The sequence below is a fragment of the Ascaphus truei genome, chromosome 1, assembly GCF_040206685.1.
Source record: "Ascaphus truei isolate aAscTru1 chromosome 1, aAscTru1.hap1, whole genome shotgun sequence".
In the NCBI taxonomy this organism is placed as follows: Eukaryota; Metazoa; Chordata; class Amphibia; order Anura; family Ascaphidae; genus Ascaphus; species Ascaphus truei.
In genome coordinates this window covers 365,491,524-365,514,293 of record NC_134483.1, presented here as the reverse complement: position 1 = coordinate 365,514,293, position 22,770 = coordinate 365,491,524, and the positions used below count along the sequence as shown (strand labels likewise).

Below are 22,770 nucleotides of genomic sequence, written 5' to 3'. Positions count from 1 at the left end.
TATCCCCTCAATATTAGGGTACATTTTATTGCATTGCAGTACTCGTAAAGGCACTGTCTAATACATTTGTTTTTTTGTATTCTCTCTCTCCTCTCGTATTTATTTATTTTTTAAACATACGCTATCCCCAAACAAATGTAATTATCCCATATTTCAATTACCATTTAGTTGGGGATAGGCCATTTAATTTGCTTTACACAAGGATGGGCATTTAATACCCCTGGTGTACAAAAGGGCAAGAGAACTTCAAGCTGCTCTTTTTAAAAACATTTATTTTTTTCCCCCTTTAATATGTGCATCAATACAATAAGTAATTAGCCAAGTTGCTGATAGATCAGCCAATATTCAGTGCGGGAGTTCCCTAAATGGCTGTCAATGCAGCAGAAGAGGACCAAGGATGCAAATTTCTATGGGGAAGAATATGTGACCAGGCAGTGCACTGCTAGAGAGAGGGCATGGCTCAAAAGTGGGTGTGCCAGTGCCTGTTTTAGAAGAGGAAGGGAATGTGACTTTGTAAATGGTTGCTATAGGAACAAAAAATGCTTGTTACATTATAATACATTAAAAATGTCATTCGGAGTTGTTTAAAAAAAAAATGCTACAGGTATTCTCTCATAGTACAGAACTGATGTATTTAAAAAAAAAAACACACATGTAGGATATTGCAATGTCTGCAGCTTTAAAGCTTGGGCTAACTTTGCCTAGCAAGAGGTGCAAACCGACCTACTAGCTCTTTGTGATTACAGCTCTCAGAAGAAGGAAAAACCAAGTATGAGAAACGAATAGGCGGGAAAGTTATAAGAAGCTTCCTAAACGTTAAAGCAGAAAGTTGCAGAGAGCCAAGTCAAAAATCTAATGCCCTATTTGTCTCAGGAATGGGAAGTGGAACAAAAAGTTACTGAATGAAAACTTTAAGAAACAGGAAAAGCACACTTTTTACAAAAATCGTTTCTTACTGCAAAGTAAAATATTGTTTTTTCCCCCTTAATCTTTCAGATTATTTATAATATAAAATTGCATAATGTGTACATGTAGCTTTTATGACTTTCTGAACTACATGGGTAAACGTTACAATTTTCTAAAAACTGACACATTCATATGCTTAAACACAGCACAGGGTGTGTATCGACACTGGCATTTAGTCACTCCCAAAAGCATATTAAATAATTGACATAACATTTCTATTAGAATTATGTTACTTAAGAATACTTACACGTCTGAGATCACTGATGTCACCCAACACAATTATTATGTACTTGTACAACATACCATGTTAAAAAGAAAAGTGTTTGTAGGGGAATGTAGCAAGTATCTGAAGGGCTGGGAAAGTACTGGTACAAGTTGGCAAAACGAAATCCTACCTGGCTACTATCAATAGCTGCTTCCGCTCCACCGTCTTCTTCCACAGAGGCCTGATAATTTTGCAGAAAATCTTTAGTAAAAGTTGAGGACAAAAAGTCTTTATGCAAGGAAGATGCACGGGTTTCTCTCTTAGGTGGGCTTGGAGCAGAATCCTCTTTGTTTGTGTTTATCTGTAGTGGTAAAATGTTGAATGACTTGCGGTTTTCAGCAGGCTGGCGTTTGTTATTTGCTGCTGTTGCTCTGCCCTGAGAATCACTTCCAATGCTCCTCTGTAAGAAAAAAAAAAACTAATCCTTTAGCACAACTCCAAAAATTAAAGATTTTTTTTTATATCTATCCACACACACACACACACACACACACACACACACACACACACACACACACACACACGATGTGCTCCTGTGAGTTTGGCTGCTGCCCTGGTTTCTTTCACCTGCCCTGCGAAAGTGGGAAGGCAGGTATTTAAAGCTGGTTTCCGGCTTTCCCTTTCGCTCTCCCCGAGCCTGGAGGCTGGGCTGCTGTCAGCAAACAGAAAGGGGAGAACCTTTCTCCCCTGAAGGATATATCGACCGTATATGTTATTTTGGAATCTGTTGTTTCATCTGGTTGGAAAGCAGGGAAGCCACACAACGGTAGTCAGGGAAAACTTTCTGTTTCGTTATTACTCAGTTGAGTAGGGATTCTGTGGTGTATTATTCTTGGAAGTGTTGCAGTTCCAGTGTCTGGGACTAAATAAAGCAGGCATAAGGCTGGTAAAGTCAACATCATGCTACGTCTCATCTATCTATTCACCCTATCTATTCACGTACGTACACAATCTTTTAGGGTGAATAATTGTGCAGTATAACTTGAGGTAATATCATGCAATAACACCTACATTTGTATTTGTTAAAATATATAAATAACCGACCTGATCCAAATCACTAAAGTTGATTTTTTGTTTGAGCCGTTCCAACTCTGCCTGCTCTGGAACAGACATCTGAGTCACATATCTTGTGTGTGGATAAGTATGTGGGGTCCTTGCCCTTCTCCGACCAACTGCAGGGGAGGACTCAGGAGAGATGTCATTTGTAAGTCTTGTATCACGCTCCACCCCAAACTTTTTCTTGTTTTTCTCCGATGACCTGTTGGCCTTTTTTGGTCCACTCCAGTCCTGAGAGGAGAAAGACAATAATAGCTATAATTTATTTTTTTAATTAATATATATATATACATATATTTTATAACAGGCACCCTATACTAAAAATGCCTCTTGCGTTTACCAATTAACACATTAACTACACACTGATAAAAACCATACTAGTGATCTTTGTCATATTTTTTTTAGTTGGGCTTTTACCCCAAGTATCACAAGATGCAATCTAATCTACATTTTTTTGTAAAGCTTACAAATATTTAAAATGATGGAAATACCATTAAAGTATATAAAAGGATGTTTTGTTGCTGCAGATTTTTATTTAATTGCAACTGAAACATTGTTCCTAAATCATTCACATTCTGCATCAATACATCAATTGCCTGCACAATTTTGCCAGTCCAATATATATATATTTTTAATTAACTTTCAAAAATGCCACCGAACACAGCAACACATACAACAATAAGCAGAGTGCAGTTAAAGCAGCAATACTACACCACCCCTCCTTTTTATATGTAAAGCATGTGACAATGTATCATTCTACATTGTTACCGAACCTGGCAATCATTTGGTCCTCCACTTATAAATGTCAAAATCCTGATATGTGCCTAACTAAATGGCTGCATTCTAATTTTTCTAACACATTCTGTACTGCAGTCTGAAACTATGTGTGTGTAAAATGTTTTACCAGGAAGTAATACACTTAGAGTTACATCTCGTTTTCAAGTATGTCCTGGGCACAGAATTATGTGGACAATACATGGTTACATTAAATAAACAGAGAAATATTGTAGGTGATATGTAACATTACATTACTAAGTGTAACATTATTGTTACAGTTTCAGAGAAATAGACATTCAGCTGATTGCAGCAACATTGTTTGTGATACTTAGTTGCCAAAGGGCAGAGCTAAAAAAAAAAGTTGTGAGTCAGTGTTTCAAAAGAGGATGTTGATATGACTTTCTAAATGGTTGCTGTAGCAACCAAAGGATGAACAGTACATTGAATAATCATTTAAAATGGCATTAGGAGTTTAAAAAATTTTTTTTTTTAAATAAATAATTATCCAATACTACAAACGGATTGTAAAAAAAAAAAATATATAAATAAAAACACCGCGATTTTTCACGTTTTGCAGCTTTAAAGGGAGGTTTAAATTTAGATTAAAAACACCACTGTTCTTCAAGGCCACATGTAAATTGTTAGTTTTCCTCTGTTTGATTAATGATGGCATCAGGATTAGTTTACAAAAAAAATAACATAAGTAGCTGATATACTTGAAACCAGTGTACAGAGTGAGATGCAACACATTCATCTTTCTGCAAGATAAATATAAATAAAACTGTTAGCTGAAGGGTGATTTGTTCTTTTAACAAATCACCCTTCAGCTAACAGTTTTATTTATACCCAGTTACAATTTCAAATGAAGATGTTCACTACGCCGAATTGACCCTTTAACCCTTTCCGGTCGAATGTCGGAGTATATCCGACAAAATAGTTTTGTAGTTCCTGTCCAATGTCGGATCGGGAGGGAGGGAGGAGGGGTGGGAAGATGTGGAGTGAGGCGCCATCAGCACATCCCCCGCATTCCCCTTGCACCCCACTGATGCTCCCCCCCCTGCGCTGACCCGCCCACTCCCAAAGGCCTGCGCCGATCCAACCACCCCCCCCCCCCCCAGCCCTGCACCGATCCGCCCAACCCCTCCTCCCCCCCGCACCGATCGCCGCCAGCAGCCTGGCACCGATCTCCGCAGGCAGCCCCACGATGACTCCCAGCAGCTGACACCAGAGGTAGGGAGGTGAGGGGCGGGGGGGTGGAGGGATAGTGTCAGTGTGCAGTGAGTGTGTGCAGTGAGCAGTGAGTGTGTGCAGTGAGCAGTGAGTGTGTGCAGTGAGCAGTGAGTGTGTGCAGTGAGCAGTGAGCAGTGTGCAGTGTGCAGTGAGCAGTGAGTGTGTGCAGTGTGCAGTGTGCAGTGAGTGTGTGCAGTGTGCAGTGTGCAGTGAGTGTGTGCAGTGTGCAGTGAGTGTGTGCAGTGTGCAGTGAGTGTGTGCAGTGAGTGTGTGCAGTGTGCAGTGAGTGTGTGCAGTGTGCAGTGAGTGTGTGCAGTGAGTGTGTGCAGTGTGCAGTGAGTATGTGCAGTGTGCAGTGAGTGTGTGCAGTGTGCAGTGAGCGTGTGCAGTGAGCGTGTGCAGTGAGCGTGTGCAGTGAGCGTGTGCAGTGAGCGTGTGCAGTGTGCAGTGAGCGTGTGCAGTGAGTGTGTGCAGTGTGCAGTGTGTGCAGTGAGTGTGCAGTGTGAGGAGTGAGTGTGCAGTGAGGAGTGAGTGTGCAGTGAGGAGTGAGTGTGCAGTGAGGAGTGAGTGTGCAGTGAGGAGTGAGTGTGCAGTGAGGAGTGAGTGTGCAGTGAGGAGTGAGTGTGCAGTGAGGAGTGAGTGTGCAGTGAGGAGTGCGTGTGCAGTGAGGAGTGCGTGTGCAGTGAGGAGTGCGTGTGCAGTGAGGAGTGAGTGTGCAGTGAGGAGTGAGTGTGCAGTGAGGAGTGAGTGTGCAGTGAGGAGTGAGTGTGCAGTGAGGAGTGAGTGTGCAGTGAGGAGTGAGTGTGCAGTGCGTGCACTGCGAGTAGTGAGCGTGTGTGCAGTGCGTGCGCTGCGAGTAGTGAGCGTGTGTGCAGTGCGTGCGCTGCGAGTAGTGAGCGTGTGTGCAGTGAGTGCGCTGCGAGTAGTGAGCGTGTGTGCTGCGAGTAGCGAGCGTGTGCAAAAAAAAAAAAAAATTAGCTGTTCGTGGTTTTTTCCCCCGAAAATTTAATTAGACCTACTGGCGCACAATGAAAATGTAATTGGACCGCAAAGGGTTAAAGCAAGATGCCAATGTTTAAGAAATTAAAGAAGAAAACGGTACCAGATTATTCAGCCTGTCATCAGGAGACTCATTGCCCCAATTAGGCAGATCCTGATCACTGGTGCCCTCGTTAGGTGGACCACCTCCTGTAGCCATGACGTATGCAGTTGCTGAAAAACAAAATAAAGCCTATAAAAAGGGGGGGGGAAAATGTAGGTGAGTTTTTGTGTGGCATAAAGCCGTGGTTTGTGAAGATATTGTCAAGAACACAAGTACAGGATACTGTGAACAAAGGAAAGCAAAAGAAAATGCTGAAGCACAAGTTTTAGGCACAGCTAAAAATTTGAAACGTGTTTGTGATATATATATATATATATATAAAAAAACAGTATAGTATAGTAATATTAATTAATTAAACATAGCCTGGGTTTAAAAACTGTGTTTAAAGCAGCATGCACTGGCTTAAAAGTTTTCCATGTAATGTGGACTTGAAACAAAAGGTGGCACTGTGTGCTCATTTGCATGTCATTTCCCAGAATCTCTTGCGGCAGTGGAAGCACTGTATGTTAGGTGATAATGGCGAAAAGCAGGGTTGCAGACATGTCTAAGACATGTGTTTGTGCTCGCAAGTAATATTTTTATATGCTACTAGCTGATCTACCTGGCGTTGCCCGGGATTTAATTTTCCTGCTCCCCCGTCTCTTTCTCCGCTCCCCCCTCTCTGTGTCTCTGTCCCCATTCCCCTCTGTCCCCCACTCTCTTATCTCTGGCGTTTCCCCCCCTTTACATTAATGCGCCCCCTTTCCCCCGTGCACAGCGCCCCCCCCCGTTCTGCCGGTTAGTGGGGGGCCGCTCCCCCTCTCTCTGCTCCCCCTGTCTTTCTCTGCTCCAACCTCTCTGTGTCTCTCCCCATTCCCCTCTGTCTCCCACTTGCCCTCTGTCCCCCCCCTCTCTCGTGTCCGGTGTTTCCCCCCCTTCACAGTAATGCGGCCCCCGGTTCAGACCTCCATTTCCCCCGTTCACAGCTGCCACCCCCCTCCCCCCCGTTGACAGGCAGTGGGGGTACGCGGGCGGCAGCTGTGCACGGCGGTGTGCTGTGGGCGTTTCACAGTCACGGGAGTGGTGGCGGCGGTGCGCTGCAGGGACGGGCTGGTTCCCGGCGGCGGTGCGGGGGCGGCCTGCCTTCAGGCTCACTGGGGGTTGCGGCCGGGGTGGCTAGTTCCCGGCTCACTGGGGGTGGCGGCGGTGCGCTAAGGGTGGTGTGTCACGCCCTGCGTAGGCGTGGCCAGGACATCAGCCCACCCCGCAGGTCAATGAGCTGTGGCCGTCCAATCACAGGGGGCACACACTGACAATCACAGACACACACAAACACACACAAACACACACAAGAGAAGATACAGTGGAAGGTTTTTAGTCACCTTTTCACTCACCATAACCTTAATATAGGTGTACATGTGTACAAGAATTTTAATCAGTTAGTGTTAGGACCTGCAATATTTGGTCATGCCTTGTGGCTTGCAGGCTTAAAATGCTTTGGCCAAAGGGTGACCCTTTTTTCAAGAGATATATAGGTACTGAACTGTATATTTTTGTTATATTGGATGTAGCTTGGGCTTCTTTGTTTTTTGAAAGAATGCATCACCAGTTCCAGAGTTTGGTGTAAAACCTTAGTTATGATCAAAAAAAAATCAGTGCTTTTGTATGTTTTTATATAGCTGCTAAAAAATTACAACAGATATGCTTTCTGGTCTAAATTTACTAAATATCAGAGATTGCTTAATACAACATCTGGCACTTTACCATTAGAACTGCACTTTTTTTTTGGTTTAGAAGTATGCTATTACAATAAACAATTTAACACCAATGTAGTTAAAAATAATAATAATAATAATATCACGGGTTCAGCAAACCAGCACTCATGCCATATAATCATGGTCTATTTCCAAGTCTCCATTTTCTGTAGAAACGCACAACTATTTGGAACAAGAATTAAATCAGAAAGAGAAGAGACACTTGACATTTCAGGACATGGCGTCAGACTTATACTGTACTCAAGTCCACGTGGAACTGTATCCATAGCATCATCTCACTAACAATCTAAAACAAGAAAGCATGCATCATGTAAACACCACACATGTATGTACTGTATGTCTTTATTTATATAGTGCCATTAATGTACATAGCGCTCCACAGCAGTAATGCACCTGACAATCATATAGATAACAAATACGTGTGGTCTTTAAGACCTTAGGTGAGAATTGTTTAACCAAATGAATGCGAGAGAACTGCAACAGCATGCTCTAGATCAGGGTGCGCAAAGTGGGGGGGCGTGGCTGTTTAAGGCCCCGCGCTTCCCGAAGGCATTTAAAATAAATGCCGGGGATCGCGATAGGCCTAACTTTTTACTTCCCTTGGTTCCATCATCACGTCTCCATGGCAACAGACAAATGACGCCGAGGGTCACATGACCCCGCAACGTCAGTTGACACTGGAGCCGTGCAGGCACGAGCCGGAGGGGAGACAGGGGGTACATTAAAGTAAATTTGCGCACACCCTGCTCTAGATTAGAACGCAATAACATGGGTCCAAGTATCAATCCATGACACAAGGGAAGAAGATATGAAAACTTGCATATAAAGATGTACAGTGATGAATATCTCCTTTAGTATTTTTTATTACTACCCATAAAGCTTGAAAATGCAGTTGTCTCTCTCTAATCCCAACACACGTTGAGTATCAATAAATCACAAATCAGAATCTTTACAAGACCATTTTACCAGGTGGACGTCGTCATTACAGGTAAGGAAGTATGCAGGCCGGTGGACTTCAGTTTCCACATATTTCAAATGTTGAAATACCCAAGGAACAATTTTATGTAAGAGGAAGAAAAGGTAGCAGAATTTCAAGTAGTAATGTACGCTACAGTATAACTAAACACTGTTCATCAGCGCTGGAGGACAATTAATTTAGAGACTCTCACATCCGAGTCTAGCAAACAGTGCTACAAATACAACATTTACATATTCATGTCTTGGGCCTTTTTACGTTCCCCTGCATGTCATGATGGCTGACACGCATGGGGCCCTAATCGCCCTGGTACGCCAAGTTATTTTTGCTAGGAGATTGCGATAATGACTAAACACAATTGGAACGGAGGGCCAGTTGCAACCATACAATTGCTACCCTAAGCCAGTGGTGCTCAACTCCAGTCCTCCAGGATATCCCTGCTTCAGCACAGGTTGCCCAGTCAAAGACTGCATCACCTGTGCTGAAGCAGGGATGTCCTGAAAACCTGACCTATGGGGAGGTCTTCAGGACTGGAGTTGAGCACCCGTGCCCTAAGCCAGGGGTGTGCAAATTGGGGGTGTGAAATTTTCTGTGGGGGGGGGGGGGGGGGGAGGGAGAGCGTGGCGCTTACAGATGCCCCACGCTCCTCCCCAAAGCATTTAAATTAAATGCCGGGGGAGCGCGCGAGGTCGCTGTATGCCTCACTTACATTGTCTTCTGGCGACACGACCATACAAAAAAGGTAAGAGAGGAGCAGGCAGGGGGGCGCAGACTAAAAAGTTTGCTCACCCCTGCCTTAAGCAATAATGTGATCGCGATCCAGAAAAAATGGCAGCACCCGAGTCATTAAAATATCAACAAATACCAAAATGAACTATTTTAACACGTACGGTACAACAAGCAGATAACTAACGAGTTTTGCCCTAACGAGTAAAGAGAATCAGAAAAAGCACCAGTATGGCAGTTTGAAGCATGAATGTACTCAAACTAATGAGGCCAATACATTAAAAATAAGTTAGTATACAACTACATTAACTGCTTAATGTAGAGGGGAAAAAAATGTTACATGTGTACGATTACTCCAGCTGTTTTTTCAATATCTTTCAGTACACATTACATACATTTTAATGTTTTGTACTTCAGCACTTACTAGCTAGTTCTTGGTAGTAAAAATAAAACATGATGTAAATGTTCAAGTTTCATTGTGCTGCCTTTTGCTTGCACCCAGACTAAGTGTCAGTGTGGTCTCTAGTCCAGTCATAAGATTGTAGATCAAACATGTTGATGCACTTGTTACCCTAGATCACATAATCCAACACACCTATTTTGCAGTTACAGAAAAGAACAAAGGGAAAGAAAAAGAACAAAGGAAAGGGGGGAAAAAATATCCACTAACCTTTATCCCCTTTAATTTGGCACCGAAAATATAGTATCCAACAATAAACTCTTTAGTCAAACTTCAGTAAAAATAAATACGACTTGCTAATATTGTCCCTCTCCGCACAGTGTTGATGTGCATGTCTGGTTACAGCCCTGTTTACAGTATCCACAGCAACAGTGCCAGCAATCAGGACAAAAGCAATGAAACAGTCTAACAAAACAGGCTCACCGTTTGCACTGAAGACAAGGCAAACAACATGTAATGAAAGGGTCATCTGTGCCGGCGGATCTCACAAAGTAATGATCTAGTTGTGCGTGGTTACCTTCACTTTCCCACCTTCTCCGTCTCAGACAGGGATAAACTCGGCGCCGACTGCAGGAAGCAGCAATAGATGACTAGGCCAGCAGCAGTACATAGGCACGGAGATGCACGCTGCCCCCTCCCACACACAGGGAGACAATCACAGAAAACCTTCTCTCCCCCCCCCCCCAACACTAACTGCATCTCCAATACGAAACCCCCCACCCACTTGCATAGGAAGCTTACCACGCAGGTAATACATGAATACTGACATCGGTCACTTCTTCAGCGTCCGTAATGTGTTACAGAAAGTGTCATCTTAACTATTCAAGCAATGCACTCTAATAATAAAGCAATCAGCAGCCCGCCCCGTGAGCCGGCGTGCTCTCATTTGCTATGAAAGGCGCTTGTGATGCATTGCACATTGTTACTAGCGCTTCTATTCACATCCAGTCTCCTGCATTGCAAGCTACCTTTAAATAAGAGAAGCGGCCCGGGGGGGGACGAACCTCCTGCTCCTCCGGTGCACCCCGTGCGATCCCGTGCGTGCTGCTGTGAGGAAGAGGTAGCCCAGCCTCCTCCTGTGTCTGTCCGGGGGCTGGGTGATTGGGAAGGAAATGAGGGATCCCGCATAATTACCCGCCGAGAGGCCGCGCTCAATGCAAACAAACACCCGCCGCACTGAGGCGGCAAAAGTCAACGGGCACCTGCAACCAATGCACAGAGACTGGGGGCACATTAACCATTTTGCTACTGGCGCCAAGTAGGCGCATTGCTCTGACAACGAGGGCATCTACTTGAAGGCTGCAGATCTAAACGGAGGAGACCCTTAGATAGTTCATTATTAATTAGCCCAAGATTGAGTGGGCGATTAACCCCGCATTGCCGACTACGATGAGGAAGAGGGCCTCAAGCACCTGCTAATTAATAACTGGCTACAGTTAGGGTGAATAGTAAATCACAGAAAGGATCATGCACTGCTAAGGATCCCAAATATCCCAGGCACTTCTCGAGGGGCCAAAGGGAACCCATAAATCACAATAACCCTTGTATAAATTGTCAGAAACAAGAGCACTGACAGAATATCGACAACACTTTCTAGTATTCAAAATCATCAGTTGCTATCGATTACACGTTACTAGTCACCAACCCCTTTCTCTCTGAAAAAAAGCACTGGGTCAGGTTTTACCTTCTGTATCCCAACTCCTACTTTTGTATTCCTGCCAGGAAGTTGTACAGTCCTAAGCTATGCCTAAGTACACCACAGTGAAAGAGTTTTTAATTTTAATCAATGTTGTACAACTATATAACCACAATGCAAGCTCGGACACAAAAATGTGTCCCATCTGTAAAGTTTCATGGTGTGCCTAAACGACAAATTACTTATGTCATATTTTTTTCAAAACATGTTTTTGCTGTAACACTCCAGAAATATCTGGTTGAATTTTTTTAGGAGGGGAAGGGACAGAAATAAATATTAGAAATTCCTAATAAAAATAGGTTTATGTTGTGTAACAAGTTCCAAACATAAATGTGAAGAAAGATAGGGTGCTATATGTATTATGTATAGCAACTTTATGTATAGCAACTTTAGTAGCGTTTACATACCGTACACTGAATCCAGTTGAATTCTCAAATAAACAGAATGGGCCCGTTCTACAGTTGACATGCAAAAAGTATTACTTTATTCAGACATGGGTGCAACACGTTACCAGGTGAGAGTGGCCTCAAGACATCAACCCCTTCATTCTATTATTTCCAGTATATTACTATTTTTATTCGAGTATTTTGGTTTCCAGCATTTAGCAAAATATTCAGAATCTGTGAAAATGATTTACCAATAAAATGCTTTTAGAAGGTTCTGTTTTACAGACAGAATTCATGTGCCAGAAGGATAACCCAAATAAGCTGCCATGGTATATAGGCCCAAAGCAGTCCACTGCCTAAGCAACTTATCTAAAGCTGTAGTTGGGTTTTGAAGCTTCAATCACCAAAGCCACAGCACATGCTGGCGTTGCAATAAAATGAAAGCATCAAGTCAATAAACAGCGATTTGTTCACCAAATGTTTAATTCAAAATGTGCTTCATAAATTAAACTGAAATACTGATTTCTCCATTTCCCCTTTTCCTCTCTCTGACCATCACCTCATCTCATTCTCTCTATCTCGCTTCTCCCCTTCTCCACCTCCATCTACCCCCTTTTTCTGCAGAAACCTGCGCTCTATTCACTTACCTGACTTTGAGTCCACTTTACACTCCTCCCTCTCCTCTCTAAGCTCTGCTACAGACCCTGACAACCTGGTCAGGAACTACAACTCTGTCTTGTCCTCCTCTCTTGATCTACATGCCCCGCTTTCTCTCTGCTGCACTCTCCCTTTTAACCCTAGACCCTGGTTAAATTCCCACACGCGCATGCTGCGTTCCTCCACTCGTTCCTCTGAACGCCTCTGGAGGAAATCTCATACTCTCGCAGACTTCCTTCACTACAAATTCATGCTATCCTGTTTCAACTCTGCCCTCTAGCAAGCTAAACAAGCCTACTTTTCTGCACTAATCAACATGCACAAGTCTAACCCACGCCGACTATTCTCTGTCTTTGATACTCTACTCAAACCACCCTCAGCTGCCTGTCCTTCCTCCATCTCCGCTCAGGACTTTGCTGACTATTTTAAGGAAAAGGTGGAATCCATACGTCAGAACATCCCCTCTGTTTCTTCCTCCCATCCTACACCTCTCCCTAACTCTCCTCCTGCCTTCCTTGACTCTTTTTCCACTGTCTCACAGGAGGATGTGTCGCTGTTGATTGCCTCTTCTCCCTCTACCACGTGCCCTCTTGACCCCATTCCCTCCCATCTCCTAAAACCTCTTGCTCCTACTATAATCCCTTCGCTCACACACATTTTTAACTCCTCCCTCTGCTCTGGAACCTTTCCATCCTCCTTCCAACATGCAACAGTCATACCATTACTCAAAAACAGCAAGCTTGACCCTACCTGTCTTTCTAACTATCGACCTGTCTCCCTCCTGCCTTTTGCCTCTAAACTCCTTGAACGTCTTGTATTCTCTCGCTTGCTCCATTTTCTCAACACCTATTCTGTCCTAGACCCTCTACAATCTGGCTTCCACACTGCTCACTCCACGGAAACAGCCCTCACTAAAATAACTGACGACCTCCATGCTGCCAAAGACAGAGGTCATTACACTCTGCTCATATTACTCGACCTCTCTGCAGCATTTGACACCGTGGACCACCCTCTTCTCCTTCACATTCTCCATACTCTTGGCATTCGGAACAAAGCTCTATCCTGGATCTCATCCTACCTCTCCCATCGTACTTTCAGTGTCTCTTCTGCTAACACATCCTCTATTGATCTTTCTGTGGGGGTACCCCAGGGCTCTGTCCTGGGACCTCTTCTCTCTCTGTATACTCTCTCTAGGTGACCTAATAACATCTTTTTGGGTTTAATTATCACCTCTATGCTGACGACACACAAATATATTTCTCAACACCCGACCTTACACCTGCTGTACAAACCAAAGTTTCTGAATATCTCACTGCTATATCTTCCTGGATGGCCCTCCACCGCCTTAAACTCAACATGGCTAAAACAGAGCTCCTCATACTTCCTCCCAAACTTGGCCCCAATACCTCCTTCCACATTACTGTTGGAACTACCATCATTCACCCAGTAGCCCAAGCACGCTGCCTAGGGGTCACACTCGACTCCTCTCTCACATTCGCCCCTCACATTCAAAACATTTCTAAAACCTGTTGCTTTTTCCTCCGCAATATAAATAAGATACGCCCTTTCCTCTGTTGCTCGACTGCTAAAACTCTGACTCAGGCCCTCATTCTCTCCCGTCTTGATTACTGTAACTTCCTGCTGTCCGGCCTTCCTGCCTCTCACCTGTCTCCCCTACAATCTATCCTAAACGCTGCTGCCAGAATCACTCTACTCTTTCCGAGATCTGTCTCAGCATCTCCCCTCATGAAATCCCTCTCCTGGCTTCCGATCAAATCCCGCATCTCACACTCCATTCTTCTCCTCACTTTTAAAGCTTTACACTCTTCTGCCCCTCCTTACATCTCAGCCCTAATTTCTCGTTATGCACCATCCAGACTCTTGCGTTCTTCTCAAGGATGTCTTCTTTCTACCCCCTTTGTATCTAAAGCCCTCCCCCGCCTTAAACCTTTTTCACTGACTGCCCCACACCTCTGGAATGCCCTTCCCCTAAGTACCCGACTAGCACCCTCTCTATCCACCTTTAAGACCCACCTTAAGACCCACCTTAAGACACACTTGCTTAAAGAAGCATATGAATAGCACTTGATAATCATGGACACATGATACATAAAGCTTGGCCCCCTGCAGACGCACTTACCAGAACTCCCTCCTACTGTCTCTGTACGTTCTCCCTACCTACCAATTAGACTGTAAGCTCCTCGGAGCAGGGACTCCTCTTCCTTAATGTCTAAAGCACTTATTCCCATGATCTGTTATTTATATTATCTGTTATTTATTTGATTACCACATGTATTACTGCTGTGAAGCGCTATGTACATTAATGGCGCTATATAAATAAATCCACCGATTCTGCTATATAAATAAAGACATACAATACAATACGGAAATATACTGCTGGTTAGAGGTTTTGTAGCCAATTAATAAAAAACGTCACAGCCATTACATCAGAGGTTGTGTCCAACAAGAACAAATAAAGGTGATACTTTACTCACCCCGGCTAAATGACGACAACGCAACCCTAAAACACCCCCTCATCTTTATCTTTTGTCTAAATTGCCACTATACAACGCGGCCTAAGAAGTGGAATCTTGTTTCCAAGTCTGTGTTTTCATCCATAGAACAAACCTAAAAACTTTATTAGTTTACCTTGCTTATGGATTTAGTAATATTTAGTAATTTTAATGTATACATTTTGGGCGGAGGGGGGTTATTTTCTAGGAGTCAATGATTGAGCCAGAATCACTGCATCTTTGGAAGTGATGCTGCTTTGATCTATTGGCACTTACATTTTTTTAAATTAACTGTTTATTTTGAAAATGTTCATAAGTTATAAAGGATAATGGGGAGGGATATAAAAAAATAATAGCGATGAGGAAAGGGACATAGTACAATTCATATACATTTCTATTTGATCACAAATTTACAATTTGGATAAAATAAATGTACATATTTGTATTGTCAAATTCAGACATTGTGAAGATTCCCGGGTGAACCAAATCTCACAGAATTGATCAAAAGATCCATGTAACAGAATTGTGAGACGCGCCATAAGATGAACTTATTTTAATTTTTGTAAAGTGGTTGGTGGAGGTTCTTCATTTTTTCCAGAAGTTAGCTATAGTGCATCTGGTGGCTGATAATGTGTGAAGTCAATATTTGGAAATGTTTAGGTATATTTTGGGATTTTTTTTTTAAAATAAAATAGTGTTGTAAATGGATCTCTTGAAATTGTTTGATGGGTTAATTCTTCAATCAAATCAAAGATCTGGGATCAAGTTTGGGACAAGACCACTAGACATCGTACCAACGGCACCAGATTCTCTCCAACATCTATTGGAATATTGTGGATGTATTTTATCTAATCTATCTGGAACTAGATACCAACGAAGTAGGATTTTACATTGTTTACCTTTTATATTAATACAAATCGAACTTTGGAGGATCTTTGTTGAAATGGCTTACCATTCTTCTAGTGGTCACACCTAGCTATTTTTTCCAATTAAACATATATGATAATGTATTATTTAGATACAAGTCTTGTAAGAGATTATATATATTGGAAAGACGTCCTTTCATAAAAGGAAGAATCCATGCACAATTTTTTCAAAACAGGAAAGTGCTCCCAATCTATTCCTAGCTAAATTCAGAGAGCGTATGACATGTCTTAATTGTTAGAAAAGGGAGGAGAAAAAAAAAAGAAAAGAAAAAAAAAAGAAGATTTGGGAAGTTTAGATTTTGTTCGTAATTCAGCAAAAGATTTTAATGTCCCAGAATCAAAAAATTGTAATAATCTTTTAATTCCCACCTCTTGCCAAGAAGATACATTTCTGTATTCACATCTATCTGAAAATGTAGGATTGAAGAATAGTGGGAGCATTGGAGATTTGGCTTTGGGTTAGACCAGCTTTTTTGGCCCATTTATCCCAGGGGGAGAGCAAGAAATTGATGGAATGTCATACATTTCTCTGGGATCTTTTCATTTGGGAATCCAAAGTACATGATCCAATGGGGTTGGGGATAACGTGCATTCAATTTCCAGTTTGGGATTTGTTTTGGCGTGCCAATCAATAGTTGAAAATTGTGCCAAACCACCTTTTACAATCAGTGACTGTAAAATAGAGATTCTTGATTTCTTTCTGAACCGTATGAATTTATTTTTGATTGGAAAGTATTCAACTCTCTCTGGGGAATAGAAACTGTAAGGGCCTGTAAAAGATATAGTAAATCGGGGGAAGTATGTTCATCTTCATTGTTGCAATTCTACCCAGCCAGAAAATCTCCAATTTATGCCATGAAATTAAATCCTTTATAAGTGTCTTAAACAAATTGGGTCATTTTCTGTCTATAGGTCAGTGGGATCTTTCGGTATATGTATGATCAAGTATGATAGGAAACAGAGGATTTAAGGATCGTCTCCGTGTTGTGATGTTTTTCTACAGCAAGAGCTTCTGATTAGTAGAATTAATTTTAAAACCTTAAATTGTACTAAAGGTAAACATTTTTGTAAATTGGTAAAGAAATCAACGGATTTGTTAACGTTAGAAGGACATCATCTGCAAGTAAACTTAACTTATACTGTACTCAGTTTGTCTCAATTTAATTCCAGAGATATCTTGATTTTCCCTCATTTCTATAGCTTGAGGTTCGACAGCAAATACAAATATCAAGGGGGAAAGAGGGCATCCCTTGCGAGTAACATTTGATAAGGAGAAAGGCTCTGAGAGGAAGCCTGCTGCATTAATCCTTGCTATAGGAGTACTATACAAGGCAGATATCGCCCCACAAAAAAACTATAATTGAATCCAAAGGCCCTTAAAGTTTTTAACATACATTTCCAATTTAATCTGTCAAAAAGATCTCTCTGCATCTAAGGAAAGGATGACCATGGAAATATTTTGAGAACGTGCATAATGAATAAGGTAATAAGGTACATATTTCTCCTGGCTCTTTAGTTCAGCGGTGCGCAAACTGGGGGTCGTGGGAGATTTTTTTCTGGGGGAGGGGCACGCAGAGGCCCCGCGCTCTTCCCCAAGGCATTTAAATTAAATGCCGGGGGATCACGTGAGGCCTCTGCAACGCTATACTTACCGAGGTTCAGGTGCTGTGATGCGTCGCCATGTCAAACGACGCTGCAGGGTCATGTGACATCACACGCATCAAATGACGCCGCGGGTCACGTGACCCCCACGGCGTCATTTGACACGTCTAAGGTAGGATGGGTGAGCGTGAGCATCGTGGCAAGGGAAACAAGGGGCGCAGCAGAAAAATTTGCGCTCCCCTGCTTTAGATCATTGTTGCCAAGCGAGACAGAGGATTTAAATAGGCACACAGCTGATGAAGCAGGGAGAGGGGAGAGAGCTGAGGAGAGCGCTGCAGATGCCGGGTAAGTCCTCGAGCGGTGGCAATTTCGCGATCCTGGTTATAACGTGGTCGCATTATGTGGACCCCGAGCACCGCATTATAACGGGGTTCAGCTGTAGTTGCAAAAGTTAAAGCCGGGAAAACCACAAAAGCAGATTATATGGGATTTAGGGACCAACTCAATATGCGCCGAAGAAGGCAGCTGAAACCCCCATTGACATGAATGAGGGTTTTCGGTTGATCGCTTTGGAGTATTGTGAAATACCCTCTTAATATATTGAATGTATAATGAAAACTGTTTAGAGCTTTACAGCAGCAGGACACCGTGACACTTTAAAATTAGATTTGAAGCAGGGGGTCTTCCTGAGATGCACAACTCAAAAGGGGGTGCCAGTAGCAGCTCTGGCTGGGCTATCAAAATAGCGACTTTTAAATGTCCCATGGGCCAATAGGAAGCTGTGACATCATCATTCCTTGCGGCTTACTATTGGCGCCCCTAAAAAGTTATTTTACCAAAAAAGAAAATAACTTTAGAATTTTACAATGCATTATGATTATGTAATGAGAATAACAAAGGCAAAACAAAGGGCAATTTTCTAAGTGGGGCAGGGACAACAAAGATAAAAATGCTTGCTCTCTTAGGGGAGATCACGCCTTGCGCTGGCGCAATCTGCAATAATGTTAGTGGTTTTACTCCCTCTTCAGTGACGGGGCGGTTACGTAATGGTTAGTGCCGCATGGGTTCCTCCAAGGGTCAAAGATGCAGTCCAAGTTGCATCAAAATTGAACATGGATATGTTTAAATAACCAAACTAGATAAGACAAGAATATATGTTTTTTCATTATTTTTCTCAGTGTTTGTACACATTAAGGCCCATATTTACTAAGTGGTGCTAATCGACAAATTGCCTCATGGCTATTTAGGTGCACTACTTAGTGTAGATTACACCGCTGATTAATCTGCCGTTTTATACAGAGCATTCATTTACGCCCACACCACGGGCACATGCACACAATCTGCACAAGCGTGCGCGCACACCGGGCAGACGCACACAATCTGCACAAGCGTGCGCGCACACCGGGCAGACGCACACAATCTGCACAAGCGTGCGCGCACACCCACACAATCTGCACATGCGCAATCCGCACAAGCGTGCACGCACGCACACAATCTGCGCACACACAATTTGCACAAGCGCAAGCGTGCGCACGCACGCACGCACACACACACACACACACAATCTGCACAAGCGTGCGCATGCACACACACAATCTGCACAAGTGTGTGCACACACACCCCAACCATCTGCAAAAGCACACTCACTTCCACAATTAAATCGCACAAAAATAAAATCCGACAACCGCACACGCATTCAGTAATTCAGGAGGGTTTTCCAGTGGATGTTACCGGAGTCTCTTGCTCCCTGGAAGCTGCAGCTCGGGGTCTCTGGAAGCTGCAGCTCGGGGTCTCTGGAAGCTGCAGCTCGGTGACTGAGTCTCAGGCCTCCTCCTCCTTCTCGGTTTCCAAGCGGCGGTTTGTTACTGTGCGCGCGCCCCTCCGGCCTCTGCCGCCATGTTGGATTAGGAGACTTTGTCAGGAAAACCTGCGCGCGAGACAGACGAAACACTGTTGTCTCGGCAACCGGGGAAGCGCGAGCCAAGGAGATGGGCGGGAAACTATTGGCGCGCCACGGGCACGTGTTCACGTAGCGCCACCAGTCAATGCTCCAACTGTTTATTATTGTGAGTGCTACTGGGATGCTTGTGTTCAGTTTACACATGCTGACCTGCACACCGTGTAGCAAAACATTACACCACACTAACTGTATCAAAAAAATAAATACAGTTGATTTGAGCGGTATTTTTTACTTTGATACATATGTGGTGCGTTTTGTGCCTTATATTTGAATCACCTTGCCTTGATATATATGCCCCTCTGCAGTCAATCTCACTTATTTTTAGCATCAGTTTGAAAGATTTAAGGGCTTATTATATATTATATAGTCGCCAATGAGACTGTTTTAGGACTAAATTCCCTGTTAAAGTCAATGGGGAATGAAATTAGGAAACGGCCCAATCTATTGATGTACAGTAGAACAGACAGAAAAAAAAACATAGATTGTAAGCTCTACGGGGCAGGGACCTGTGCCTGCAAAATGTCTCTGTAAAGCGCTGCGTACAATTAGCAGCGCTATACAAGAACATGCTATTATTATTATAGACCCCTTAAATTGAGTTTCAGTGATAGAAGTCAGCAAATTTTCATTACAATACATTTTATTTGACCTAGGATGATCAGAAGCTTATTCTTTATGTCTCTTTCACCTGGCTCAGAGGTTTCTACCATTTAAGAACCACGTGTTTTCTTTGGCATGACAAAAACAAGCACAAAGAGGCACATTTTGACACGCGTAAAAAGTGCGTCATGTAATTCCTCTTTCGGACACTACTCAAATCGCTAACTGATGCACCTGGGGCTAGATTTAGGCAACCATTACATATGTTTGTGTAGCCAGGTCACCTGATGACTACTATTCTGCCCTGGTACAATCAGGTTGCCAGTAGTTGATATGGGGTTTTCCCCCTCCAAGGAGCTGCATTTGATTGACAGCGGGAGGCAGTGACATCAGGCCTGGGCATGACCAATCATGAGCCAGACCTGGTGCCCTCCTGGCAGTACTTAAAGGCAGGACCGCCCCAAATTTGGAGGTTGTACCTTCCCCACTGAGGAAGGCAGGTCGCATAGTAGAAAGGCTAAGATTGGGCCTTCTCCAGTCCATATCCCTCTGGGGGAGAGTAAGTGTGGAGCATACCACTGCCTCTGCTAGAGAGGTGGGGAAGAGCTAGGACGGCTGCGTGTACCCTTGGCCTGTTTTTACAGTCCAGGGACCATCATCCAGTGAATAGCTGTGAGTACCGCATCGGGCAGAACCTGCCTTGTTCCTGTAACTGTACAGAAGAGTAATAAACCCGTTCCTGTTTGCATATACCTCTTGCCTGGTGTGTGACCTTACTGGGGGGAGAGGTAATAAGTTCTATCATGGGAGATCACCTTCAGCTCCTGGAGCCTACGGCAGATGGAGGCGCTGCACTGCTAAAGAGATATGTGGTGTATGAACACCAGAAGCCAAGTCCTGTGTCCCCATTACCATCGGCGGACGACTCAGCCCTCCTGTTACCAGCAGGTATCATGCACCACACGACAAGTAATGGCCAAATCTCCCAGCGGGTGGGGGAAACACAGATCTCAGCAGCGCCTCCAAATGTAGAGTAACAGGACAGACTTTCAGCAAAACAAAGCTGGAAGTAACAAGGTATGCTTCCAGCACAAATGCTAATGAAGGAGGGAGACTAGGTGTAGTCAGGGGGATAGTATTCCTCACAAAGAATGACCTAGACTGCCCTATCGGGTGAATGGTCTGGAGACAAGAAGGCTATTGCTGTTCTAAGTCGCCCTGAAGAGGGTCCGCGATACCGGCAGCCATCGGGCGACGTAAGGGTACTAATAGGGAAGAATCCAGAGTAGTACTAGCCAGTAGCCAGATCATGGAACCACAGAGTGCTTGTAATGGACTGTGATCGTGTGCAGCGTATCGAGATGGAGCTTTGCTAGCCTGGGGTACATCCTACTCTTGGTAGATCGCAACCATGTGCTCTACAGATCCACTTGAAATGTTTTCCTGTCGGAATTGCGCTTTCTATACTGTCAGAGAATGGACTGTGCTCAAAATGAAGGTTCCCTTGTCCGGGAATGCAACACGTGAGTCACACCTAAAATGGCGGTTCCCGCCGAGAATGGAAACTGCATGGGAGGTTTGCAAAAAGTCTGCAAGCATTGTTGCAAACTTCTGCAAGGGTCTGGCGCGAAAGTCAGGCCCTACCCAAGAGATGTGACTGGCTCAGCCAAGAGCCAGAGTCACGCTCCGTCAACGTCACCGGGTGCCCCTCTTCTAATCTCCACCAGAGGGAGGGGACATGCTGACAGCCAATGTCTAAAGACTTTGGAGAATAAGGGAAGTACCAGATGCAGCGGACCGCACCTTCAATTCTTTGGACCCTTGCGAGTGAAAGGAGTGAGATACCCTTTGCTCTTGTGCCCGTGTCTTCAGAAACGAATGACTACTGTGGAGTTTACCCAATACCGGTTACCAGGAGGGCTCCTGGTGGTGAAGGTGGACGGGAAGAGGTACCTGCGATGTCTCTGTCCCAGATGCAACTTCACAGGTGGCGAACTAGTCTGGGGAGCCCAATGTGCTCGCTGCGCAGCACGGTTCCTGAAGCCCACGCTGCTGCGGCCTACAGGATTCGCATAGAAGGATGCAACCAACCCCAATATTTGGGTGGTCAACCCTGCTGCTACCAAGCAACGATCTACCTCAAGTATGGAGGCTTTGGAGGGTCTGTGCGTTTGAAATGAGGCCCAAGGGGATTCGAGTATCCCGTTACTACCCAGCATGCTGAGACGGTACCAGACCCGGTCCCCACAGAGGAACCAGAGACAGTCGGTTAACCGGAACCAGCTCACTAGATGTCGGTTAAGGTGACTGTCTGGGGTGAGGAGGCACCGTTGTTCCCAGAGAGGCCTTGCCTATTGCCGCTGTGGACTCAGAAATGATCCGTTGCCTTTCCGCTGTGGATGTGTCCCTGCCCTCTTCCTCATGTGCCAGTAGCCGTCGATCTTCGGTGGTGTTTTGGCCGCTGTCGATTATGCCGACCGAGACTGTAGACGGATCGAATGGTGCCAACGACTCTGCACGACAGCGAAGCTTGTTACCAATGATCGTGACCATGAGACCTGAGCGGCGGATGAGGCTACCTTTTGTGGAAGTGTCCAGAGGCCTATTCAGCGATTCTCCGGTACCAATGGAGGAACCTTCCGGTGCCAACGACCATGTGGCGGAAGCAGACAAAGATAAAGATCCCACCTCTTCACAGCGACAGGATGACGACGTCTTTCCGGTGCAGGAGTTGGATATGCTCCAGGATCCTGATCGACTTGCCAGAAGTGATGCTGAACTGCTAGTGACCGCTGGGGCAGATGAAAAGCCTTCGATCCCCGCTCCGGTGAGTACCGCTGTACCTTACGTTGAATGGACTGCGTTCATTCGGTCTATGTACGAACGCCGGGCTATCCTGAAAGCGGCCCGGAAGTCCCATCCCCTGCGTTTCTGGCCCAGTCACTGGACTATTTGCAGGCCCATAGGCCCACGCCAGCCGCTACACCTCACGTGGTTCAAATCACATTAGTGTCGGGTCCGGGTAATGTAGCCTTATGAGACACTGACCGGCACTTGGACAATTTCAAGGCCCCTTTACCTTCGACCAGTACGGCTGGTCTCCAGATGTCTTGCTGCC

General features: G+C 44.4%; 1 protein-coding gene across 7 annotated transcripts in view; it reads right to left on the bottom strand.

Annotated features, from left to right (window-relative positions):
* Positions 1–19,024, bottom strand: part of PCM1 (pericentriolar material 1) — a 77,191-nt gene extending 58,167 nt beyond the window's left edge. For 3 of the 7 annotated variants that reach the window (XM_075610090.1, XM_075610091.1, XM_075610092.1), the window contains exons 1-4: positions 10,281–10,398; positions 5,397–5,506; positions 2,276–2,518; positions 1,362–1,631 (exon numbers count right to left, since the gene is read on the bottom strand). In XM_075610090.1, coding sequence (XP_075466205.1) covers positions 1,362–1,631; positions 2,276–2,518; positions 5,397–5,492 — 609 coding nt within the window. In that variant the 5' untranslated portion in view covers positions 5,493–5,506; positions 10,281–10,398. Of the gene's footprint in view, positions 1–1,361; positions 1,632–2,275; positions 2,519–5,396; positions 5,526–9,522; positions 9,647–10,280; positions 10,399–18,823 lie in introns of those variants that run through there. The other 4 variants (XM_075610096.1, XM_075610094.1, XM_075610097.1 and 1 more) reach the window with 4 other exon arrangements.
* Between the last annotated feature and the right edge of the window lie 3,746 nt (positions 19,025–22,770).